The sequence below is a fragment of the Tupaia chinensis genome, unplaced genomic scaffold, assembly GCF_000334495.1.
Source record: "Tupaia chinensis unplaced genomic scaffold, TupChi_1.0 Scaffold143422_1, whole genome shotgun sequence".
NCBI classification, from domain to species: domain Eukaryota; kingdom Metazoa; phylum Chordata; class Mammalia; order Scandentia; family Tupaiidae; genus Tupaia; species Tupaia belangeri.
The window spans coordinates 424,038-435,763 of record NW_006203266.1 but is presented as its reverse complement, the minus strand read 5'-3'; the positions used below and the strand labels follow the sequence as shown (position 1 = coordinate 435,763).

At 35.7% G+C, this 11,726-nt stretch overlaps 1 protein-coding gene and 1 pseudogene across 1 annotated transcript; one reads left to right on the top strand and one right to left on the bottom strand.

The window, feature by feature from the left end:
- Positions 1-1,449, bottom strand: part of LOC102491267 (polyadenylate-binding protein-interacting protein 1 pseudogene) — a 2,755-nt pseudogene extending 1,306 nt beyond the window's left edge.
- A 9,323-nt stretch (positions 1,450-10,772) lies between these two features.
- LOC102484586 (olfactory receptor 6C75) lies at positions 10,773-11,726 on the top strand. The gene has a single exon (XM_006163878.2). It carries the CDS (start codon positions 10,791-10,793, stop codon positions 11,724-11,726), a length of 936 nt encoding a protein of 311 aa, XP_006163940.1. The 5' UTR covers positions 10,773-10,790.

Here is an 11,726-nt window from a genome sequence, read left to right as displayed (position 1 = left end):
CCCCCCAAAAAAAAAAAAAAAAAAAAAAAAAAAAAAAAAAACCCCCCCAAAAAAAAAAAAAAAAAAAAAAACCCAAAAAACAAAAAACAAAACTCTCTTTCAAAAAAAAGAATGCCTGATAGGTAAAATTCAGGGGCATTCCCTAACAGTTTAAAGATTAACACAGGAGCTATAAGCAACTGGAGGTTTAGCCATTGTTGGCTCTGGGTTCTACTGTGGGATTTTATCCTGTGAATTAGATGGAGCTCTCAGGACCATCATTTGGTCCAAGGTGAGCTCAACCTACTCAGTGGTTCTAAGGGGAAAAGTGCCATTAAAAGTTCCTTAGTCCTAAAAGTCTCTTTTCCCAGTTATCTGCATAACAAACATCCTAACCTCCTCCTGAGGCACAAATACCTCTTCAGTAAGGCCTGTACCAGTAATACTATTTAGAATTATACAATCGCCCTTACTTCAAAGATCTCCCCACCTTCTCTTCCTTTCCAAGGTACTTACTAACTTAAAGAGCAGTTGTTTAAGTTGTTTAATTTACTTATCAACTATGCTGTTTACTGTCTCATACCCCTCACATTTCTCACTTTGTGATGGCAAGATCTTTGTCTACTTTGAGGAAGGTGAATGATGTCCCTTCAGTGGTGTGCTGAGTCAGCTTATGCCATCCCCCAAGAACTGACTGAGCATGAATCTTCTCCATTTCAAGCTAAGTGGGGGTCACATTCACAACTTCAAATCTGTGATTGTGGGAGTACTTATATCATAAAGGCCGATACATACTACAAGGTTTACCTTTGAAACCTTACAATGATGTAAACTTTTATCTCTTAAAAACATTCTTTAAACTATTTGGGTTACACCTGGGTAGTACAGGGGCCTCAATTTCTCTAGATGAGGTTTGGCCCTGTGGCCTAGTGGTTAAAGGAGTGAGATCCCACATAGCCAACCATACAGTTCAAGTCGCACACCCAACATCTTCAGAAACACACTGACTCATGTGTGCACATGCCCATGTGAGATGGAAAAATAGAGGAGAAGGGATTGTAGGGTGACCATGACCATAGGAGATGCTTTCTTCCTCTCCTTCTGTATCTTGGTCTCTCTGTCTCTCTATAGTGAATGCACACTTCCTCTAGCAAAGCAAAACATAATAAAATACAAAACACTAACTGACCAAGAAAACCTTTAAAACCCAGAGATTTACAGAGGCTGATCACATTTAAGCAGACTCATGCTAATAAGTGGCTAGATCCAGCACCTGGATCAGCATGTGTTCTGGCGGTCCCCTCTCTCCTCTTCCATAACCCAGAGTGGGGATCTCTGTGCCCTCCTGTCTGTCAAGTGAATGTTGAGTTGCCAGGAAGTACTGAGGTTTTGTTTCTCTGTGGCACGGGCCAACAGGGCAAGGGCAAAAGGATCCAGTAGTTGGGTCTCTGACCACATGGGCTTATGCATGTTCTACCCTCTGTCCCCTCTGGACTGTGAAGATGCTAGGTTGCTGGATCATAATCTAAGCTCTCAACCCAGACCCCACCTAGCCAGCTTTCAAGATGGTGCCAATCTCTTGGGGCTTTAGGTGGATTTGGGGTAGAAGTTCCACTGTTTTCTCTCAAGTTGTGGATCCCTGTACTTCCCTAAGATGTGTGTGAGCTCTGGGCGAGATTTGTCATTCTTCTACAGGTGGGGAATGCTGGAGTCTGAGGTGGGAATATGTATTTCAGTGTTCTGAAGGAAAATTCTTCTCACATTTTTTCCCATAGTGGGGAAGGGCTCCAGAGCTCACCAAATTCAAGCGATTAACTCTCTTTACTTTTCTACCTAGAGATTAAGTACCCTAGAGACTCTTGCTGTTTTTCCTTGCACTTTGTCAGTCTCACCTCACTCTTCTGGAAGTGTAGGCATTTATTCAGCCTTCCCAGACATATTACATGTCTATTGAGTTTCAGTTGCTGTCTCGATTTCTTGTAGTTTTTTTGTTTGTTTGTTTTGTTTTTATTTATTTTTTGGTATAATCTTTATACATCTTTGGTTGAGTTTATATAGAATAATTCTTGCTACTCAATGGTAAGATGGCCAAAGGGCACAGGAGTAGAATAGACATTTATCCAGTGAAGATATATAAATGAGCAATAAGCAAATAAAAAGATATTCAAGATCATTAATTAGTAGGGAAATAAAATTCAAAACCATAGTGACACTCCACATCACAATCACTACAATGGCTACTTGGTATGTATGTATATAGACCAGAATACTGTGTGTGTGTGTGTGTGTGTGTGTGTGTGTGTGTGTGCGCGTTGGAGGGGTTTTTGCTACCAGGCGTGTGCGTTCACCAGAAAGAGAGAGACAGAGAAATAGAAAGTGAGAAATCACCCCCCAGGGCGGATGGCCACACCACAATCCCTTCTCCTCCATTCTCCTCTCAGGATCTTGGGCACGCATGCCCATGTGCCCGACGTGAGTTTAAACCACTGGGTCTGGGAGTCAAGCCACGGTCAGCTACATGGGAGTGCAGCAACATAGCCACTATGCCAACTGCTAGTCCCTGTGTGTGTGTATTGTTGATGGAGAGAAATTAAAACCATTATACATTCCTGGTAGGAATAAAAAATGGTACACTTACTGTGGAAAACTGGCAATTACACAAAAAGTTAAATATAGAGATACCACATGACCTAGAAATTCCCCTAGGAATTAAAAGCATATGTTCACACAAAAACTTGTACACAAATGTTGATTGTAGCATCATGTATAATAGCCACAAAGTGGAAGCAACCCAAAATTCATCAAGCAATAAATGGATAAACAATATCTGGAGTATACACACAGACACCCATGTACACACACACACAGAAAATGGAATATTATTTAACAGAAAAAGTGAAGGGAGTACTAATATATGCTATACTATAATACATAGGTAAATCTTGAAAATCTTAGACTGGTGGAGAAAGTCAGACACTAAAGTTTACATACAGTTTGATTCCATTTATGTGAAATGTCCAGAACAGACAAATCAATACAGACAGAAAGAAGATTAATAATTACTTAGGGCTAAGGCAAGGGAAATGACTGAGTAATGGTAATGGAGTTGCTTTTTGGGGTGATGGAAATATTCTAAATTATGTAGCGGTGATAGTTGCAAAATGTTGTTAATATATTAAAAACTTGGATCATCAGAAAAGTCGTGACACATTTTTGCATAGAAAAGCATAGAAAAAACACCTCCTGGCTTTTCTGATGACCCACTATATATTTGCACATTTTAAGCAGTCAAATGTTGATTTTATGGTCCATGACTTTTAATCAAAACCAAAAGCACTGCCAAAGGGGGGGGGGAATCCTGTAAGTACTCAGGCATTTTCTCTTTAGTGTACTTTCCTCAAGTAAATTCCACGTATGGATATGAGGGAAAGTAAAAAGATACAAGTAATAAGAATCCATTACTTATTTATTTATTTTTCTGCTTGGTACAGGACCCTTTTCAACCCTGAATTGGTTCTTAATGAGCATCTTTTTTTACTTACCAATGACCACAGGATTCACCTCATTCTTCTCACTTTTAATAGAAAACACTAACCATTTTCATACATGCAGTCCTTTTAATCATTACGTATGGTTGTGGATTATGATTTGGTCATCTCAACTCTTCTTTGATAACCTCCCAGGACTAATTCATTTTAATATTTTTAATAATAGTAAAGAAAAACAGCAACAAAAACATGAGGAAGTCGTGTAGCTTAGATAATATAGTATATTTGCCATGAGAACTATCAGAGATTTATGCTATTTTTGCCAATTATAAACCCTGCTAATTCTAAGAAAATTAAACTCTCTGTGCCTCTTTTTCTTCATCTGTTTAATGAAAATAAGTGATAAAAATCAACAAGTTCATGGTGATTTGTTCAGGCCTCAGGAATGTGCCTTGCACACGTAAACATGAAAAGAATGGAATATAAATATAATAATCCCAATGTCTGGCACATTTGTAGAAACAATTAATGTTTTATATTGTGTCCTCTCAAAATTGATATAGATCTTGGGAACCAGCAGTTAGCGTAATGACTATGTCGCTGGACTCCTAGGTAGTTGACCGCAGTTTGCGTCCCGGACCCGGTGGCTTAAACTCACGCCGGGCGCGTGTGCGTGCGTGCCCAAGATCCTGAGAGGAGAATCAGGGAGAAGGGATTGTGGCATGGCCATCCCCCCTGGGGGGTGATTTCTCGCTTTCTGTCTCTATGTCTCTCTCTGTCTGTCTGGAGAGCACATGCGCCCTATAGCAAAAACCTCTCAAAAAAAAAAAAAATTGATATAGATCTTGAAATCTCTTTTCTCATGAACAAATAACAGAAGTTGGAAAATAATTTTTGGACATTTTCAGTTTCTTCTCCATGATGCAATCATTCCGTATAATAGATTATGTTTATGAAGACAATAATTTTTGCTTTTCATTGAACATAGCATTCAAAGGAGATTATTTCCACCATCAAATAATCTTTCATGTTTCTCAGTCTGGTAAATACTTATTTTAAATTTGTTAGAACACTCTCAAACACAGATAATAAATCCTTCTCCTGGGAGTCAACCTATGTACATGTCTCCATATAAAAGTCAAATTCTATTTATCTACGTTTCTAAAGCTAAACCTAAATGATTTACAAAATCATTGAGATTACCTTCTACTGACATTTTTCCCAGTTTACACTCTGGCACCTACTAGAATATTTCTATTATTTAAAATGTAATAATTAAATGCAATATTGTCATATTAATAAAGCAATAAAAATAAAGCACAAAACAATGAATAGGTTTATTTATCTAGTAAAGATATTGCAATTAATCAATAATTAAATGTGTACACAATAGCTTTTAGTCTATAAGTCAAAATATTTCCTTCCAACCGATGTGAAACTGGTAGTTTTTCAGTCAATAATTTAATTAAACTACATGTGGTCAGAACTAAAATAATAATAAAAACTTCTATACCAGCCAGATATACCAGCCAAAAGATGGCACATAGATCTTATTAGTAAGAGGTCTGGGCTAGAAACTTTACTGACAAAGAATAACATAAAATTGTTTCATTTGGTAACCTACTAAACAAACTCTCAAATTGTTTCTATCCTAATGTTTGAAGGAAATTTGTTTATACATTAAGAATAAAATAATAGCAGATTCTTTTATCTACAAAAGAACAAATTCTGTATAGATTAAAGATGCAAATGTAAAAATGAGTATTTGTATGAATTTGAGGGTGATGTGGAAGGATATTCTAAGAAAAATAGGTCACCAAGAATCTTGAGAGACTATCCAAACTTTATAGACTTTTGGACTACTCAGATCCTGCAATAGCTAGTATTCAAACCACGGTTGGCCATGTGGGATTTGGCTCTTCTAACCACTAGAGTATGGGACAACTCTTGTCTGTATTTAATATTATTGCAAAATAAAGGTTGTTTGTTGTTATTGTTTGTTTATTTTTTTCACCTAATGCCTAATCCTATCTTTAGGAAAAGAAATTATTCTGGTTGTCCAGAATGAATTCATGAAGTGGCACACAATATGGCTGTACCATCTCTTTCAAAGATATATCTTATGTTCATTCGTTGTTTATGAAAACTTACTTACCTTACACAGGCATCATACTGACCTTATTTCTGAGAAGTTCATAAATTTTAATACAACTTTGCAGTGACATCATTCATTAATCCTCTATCCTGTGGAAATCAAGACTGATCTAAGAAGTGCACATAAGAAATAATTTCATTATAAAGCCAAAAGAGTATCTTATACACATGTTTTAAAGAATCAGTTTAACAAAGAACCAAGATGCTTAACTATGATTTTTTAGCCTCTAAACTATTCTGTTGCTATTTTATATTTTATTTTATTATTATTTTTTTTAGAGGTTTTTGCTACAGGTCGCGTGTGCTTGCCAGAGACAGAGAGAGACAGAGAGACAGAAAGCGAAAAATCACCCACCCAGGGGGGCTGGCCACACCGCAATCCCTTCTCCTCCATTCTCCTCTTGGGATCATGGGCACGTACGCACATGCGCCCGGAATGAATTTAAGCCACTGGGTCCAAGGCTCGAACCGCGGTTGACTACATGGGAGTCCAGCGACATAGCTATTATGCTAACTGCTGGTTAGCGTAAGCATTCATGATCACTCTGCTTAACTTTTCCATCTATCTATTGTAGAATCACAGCTTCCTGAATTTCATTTGAAATATTTTATTCAATAAGAAAATCTTTTAGTAAATTCTGTGTATTTTTTCTCTTTAGGACTCTGATTTTTAAATCATACACCACCATTGAGATATATGTAAATAAAATATCTGTTGTTTTTATTAGTAATTTTTTTCTCATACAATTAATTTACTTCATTTCTATCCTTCAAAAGAGAGGCAAGTGAGAAGTAGAACCATTCTTTTTTTAAAAATTATTTATTTAATTTTATTTATTTACTCATTTATTTTAATTTGACCAGAGAGAGGCAGAGAAAGAGAGAGAGAGGAAGTGAGAAAGCAAGCCACCAGATTCAGGACTTGAACCACGGTTGGCCATGTGGGAGTGTTCAGCATCTCAACCACCACGCCACCTGGTGGTCCCAAGAAGTAGAACCATTCTAAAGGAAAATATTTGATAAGACATTAGGAGCTAAGCAATGTTGCTTTATTTACTTTAGAAGATAAAGTTAAATAGATTGAATACACAAATCTGGAAGGAATTTATTAATATGCTACACATAAATTTTACCAGTGATTTTTTCATTTCTCTTTTGTTTCTTGCTTATCGTTTTACACATATCTACTTCATGAGGGTTTTTTTTGTAAATTTTGTAAAGCAAAGATCAATATTGAACTGCCACATATATTTTATTTCTTTTACTGTGCATATAAAATAACCAACAAATAGTACTACTTTTGCTATTTGAGGAAAAATATGATCCCAAGTATGTATTTCAAAATAAAGATAAAATATTGGTATATGAACTTTATTTATTAGTAAACTGTTAGGACATATCATATATTTAAGACAGTCTTTGCTCTTTGATGAGTTTGGTTTTTGGTTTTTTTGAAAAGTTTTTGCTATAGTGTGCATACGGTCACCAGAAAAACAGAGACAGAAAGACAGAAAGTGAGAAATCACCCCGTGGGGGTTTGGCCATGCCGCAACTCTTCTCCTTTCTCCCCTCAGGATCTTGGGCACACCTGCACATGCACCAGGCATGAGTTTTAGCCATGGGGTCTGAGACTCGAACCACGGTTAACTGTATGGGAGTCCAGCAACATAACCATTACATCAACTGCTGGTCCCAATGAGTTTGTTTTTAAAAGGTGTATTAAAAGGAATAATTGTTTCTTAATTTCAGTTATTTATTTAATCTTAATTCTGTAGATTTAACTACTTATATTCTATCACTTTTTATACATGTTTCTATAATACATAATTGAAAAAATTGATGCTAAAGCAGATTCTACTAATGAGTTTAAAGCACATATATTGTTATGTCTAGTCTTTAAAATTGCCATTAGAAGTATTTGCTTTGGATTCAGTACTAGGTTGATAGTGCCTTTCAAAAACTTGTGTCCACTGGACTCTGTAGGTATAACATATTTTGGAAATAGGATCTTTTGAAATATAACTAAATTGAAATGAGGCCATATCCATAGCAATTTCCCAATTTTCTTCATTTAAATAAAAGTTCCTCATAACAATTTAAAATAATATTTAGCCTGCAGATAAGCATCAGATGAACACTGTTGTATCTACATATGAAAAGCAATGTAAGCATATTTATGGCCTATTATCAAATACTTGAATTAGGTAATGTATAAATTAATATGACATGCTTCAAATTTAACATACTGTAATGCTTCAACAGTTCCTTCAGTAAGCACTCAGTACAGTTTAAACTCTTTTTTAAAAAATAATTATTTTATTTTATTTTTATTTATTCATTTATTTTCATTTGACCAGAGAGAGACACATGCAGACACATGCACACACACGCACACACACACACACACATACACACACATGCAGAGTGAGAGAGAGAGAGAGAGAGAAAGAGAAAAAGCAAGCTGCCAGGTCCAGGATTCAAACTGTGGTCAGCCATGTGGGAGTGTTCAGCATCTTAATCACTGTGCCACCTGTTGATTCCCTTAAACTCTTTTTAAAAAAATTGTAATAATATTATTGATTGAATAATTTTCTATCGTCCAAAGAAACAGTTAAAATAATCTTAAAATATTGCTCAAAATATATTTAGTGTCTTAAAACCATGAAATTTTCCTAATTTTTATTTAGTATAAACCATGTATATGATTTATGTAGCTCCTGTATTAAATAGAAATTAAATGAATCTCAAAATTGTAATATAAAGGATGTATTATAGATATCTTTCAGATCAAAGCATTGAGTACTAAGATTATGTTGGGAGAATATTGTCTGCATTCAACTTGGGAAAAGGAATCTGAGATTTTAAAAATAATGTGGAATTCTCTCACTTTTCTGTAAAAGTAAGAACAATGTAGAGCTCTCTTTACCATCTCTGTATTCTTCAAACCAACACATAATAAACACTAAATAGTTACTGGTGAATACAAAAATGGTATTGATTGCAATCATGATCAGATTTTATCTGTCAATGGAAGGATGCCAAACTTAAAGACAAGTCTGAGAGATTTTGCAATGTAGAATAATGGAGACCTCAGCTGCATTTTAAATCTCCAAAATTAGTGCTTAGTGTTTCCTTAACATAGAAAAGTCTGCTCACTCAGTTTTGTCTCTTGTCATTTGGAGACTTCTCATCTCTAATACTCTGTTATAAAGTTTCTTTTTATTGTGAGTTATAGATTAATTTGAAAAAGTAAATCTTTGTATATCTTATACTCTGATTTCTGGTCACTATAGCTTAAATATCCTATTGCAAATTACATACTAATTTGGATTACTGTTCAATACTTGGTGTCTTGAGAACACCAATCTCCACGGTGTCTTTTATTTAGTCAGCTAATCCCCCTGAGTCCATTGTAAATGGAGCAGATAAAATTTATGGCTAGCCTGAAAAACATTGCTTCTGCACAGATCATATTATCTTGTCCACCAGCTTAAAAAGACATTACATTAGCCTTTATTTCAACTATAACGTATTTCAAGTGTCAAGATGATACTTTTTATGTGGCAATGAGAAGACTCTGGGACCTCAGATCTTTAGAGAAATTTGGGTTGATATATAGAAATGAGATGATTTAAACATGTAGAGGAGCTCTTAGAATGGTTCTTTATTATCAATATTTTAGATATTTGTTACAACTAGAAGATGACAGAAAAGAAACAGATTGTAAAGGCTCCTGGAAGCATTTATATTTAAACATGTAAATAAGTTATTAGAAACATTAACTAAACCGGTCATATTTATTATAAAAGTAAGTATGTTATTTCAGAAATATGATTTTTGCTTTAATGGTTTATATCTAAATTTCACATAAACAATTTTTATTATACCAAGTGTGTACAAATGAAGTTAACACAATTTATATAAAATATATAAATGAAAGAAAATTTTAAAAATATCATAAGGCAATATTTCATGCAGTACTTTATCCAATATAATGTAAATATCTTGTGAGTAATTGGACTACATTTTTTGGTGTTCTTTTCTTGGTATCTGGTAATAATCATTCGTAAACTAATCAATGTTAGAAATCCATGGAGGGGCCAGCAGGCAGGTGGTGTGGTGGTTAATGGTGTGGGACAAAAATAAAATGGGAATCTTTTAACTTAAGTACTACTTTACATATCATGATAGTCTCATGATAAGTAGGTGGCAAATAACAATATATTCAGCAAGAGTACATTTGCAATTTCATAAATATAACATATTAATTATTAAAACCAGAATAGCTTGCAGTACAGCACTGGAATTTTGTTGAGATTACCCGCCACTCATTAAACATCTTTGTGTGGCATTATCAGGAGCACAGTGCTCTGGATGATTTAGTTGAAGTTCAAATGGAGGAAGAGAGAGAGAAACGCTTATTCAAAATAGAAAAAACAATAATGAAAGGGAAAGAAACTATCAAAAGTCTTCAAGAGACTTGTGGTGTATTTATTGGGAGTGAGTTCTTGGGTGTTCCATTGAAAAAGGTTTGAATCTCAGAAGTTTTATTCTCTTTTTTCTTATTCTCAGAGAATATATTGAAACATTCAGAAGACAATTTTTTTGGGGGGGAGGTTTTTGCTATAGGGCCCATGCGCTCACCAGACAGAGAGAGACAGAGAAACAGAAAGCGAGAAATCACCCCCCCCCCCAGGGGGGATGGCCACGCTGCAATACCTTCTCCTCCATTCTCCTCTCAGGATCCTGGGCACGCACGCACATGCGCCCGGTGTGAGTTTTAAGCCACCGGGTCCGGGACACGAACCGCAGTCGACTACATGGGAGTCCAGCGACATAGGCATTATGCTAACTGATGGTCCCCAAAAGACAATTATTTATACCAAAATACATGAGAAGAAAATGAAGGAAATATGGAAATAATACATACATAAGGTAATAAATAAAAGTTTTAAAATGTTACTCAGTCTTATAGAAGAAGGAAAATATTGCCAGACTGCTATTTGTGACAATATGGATGAATGTGAAGATTATTATGTGAAATGAAGTTAGCAGACAGAAAGAATTTTTTTTTAACTGAGTGTGTTTACTGGTGCCATAGTGTTTTTATTTATTTGTTCACCTACTTTATATCTAAAATACAGAATACCTTTATAAAGAAAGAAAATAATGAGGAATTCCACTGCAGTAACAGACTTCATTCTTCTTGGATTGACAAATGACCCACAGTGGCAAGTTGTACTTTTCATATTTCTTCTTGTCACCTACATGCTAAGTGTGAGTGGGAACCTGATAATTATCACCCTCACCCTTTCAGATGCCCGTCTGCAGACTCCTATGTATTTCTTCCTCCGGAACTTCTCATTCCTAGAAATATCATTCACATCTGTCTGCATTCCCAGGTTTCTTGTCACCATCGTGACAGGAGACCGAACCATCTCCTATAATGGTTGTGTGGCTCAGTTGTTCTTTTTCATCTTCCTGGGGGTGACGGAATTTTACCTTCTAGCTGCCATGTCCTATGACCGCTATGTGGCCATCTGCAAACCTCTTCATTACATGACCATAATGAGCAGCAGAGTCTGTATCCTTCTTGTTTTTAGCTCGTGGCTTGCGGGATTCCTGATCATCTTTCCACCCATAATCCTGCTGCTGCAGTTAGATTTCTGTGCCTCCAATATAATTGATCATTTTATCTGTGACTCTTCTCCAATTCTGCAGCTTTCTTGCACAAACACTCATTTTTTGGAACTCATGGCATTTTTGTTAGCTGTGGTAACACTCATGGTCACCTTGACATTAGTTATTCTCTCCTATTCAAATATTATTTGGACAATTATGAAAATTCCTTCTACAAGTCAAAGGAAAAAAGCCTTTTCCACTTGTTCCTCCCACATGATCGTTGTCTCTCTTTCGTACGGTAGCTGCATCTTCATGTACATTAAGCCTTCTGCAAGGGAAAGGGTAACTTTAAGCAAAGGAGTAGCTGTGCTCAATACCTCAGTGGCTCCACTCTTGAATCCCTTCATATATACACTAAGGAATCAGCAAGTGAAGCAAGCCTTCAAGAGCATGGTCCATAAGAGTCTTTTTTCAAATAAATAA

Excerpts from the sequence above, each read along its gene's own strand:
- LOC102484586 (XM_006163878.2), top strand. The coding sequence starts at position 10,791 with ATGAGGAATTCCACTGCAGTAACAGACTTCATTCTTCTTGGATTGACA.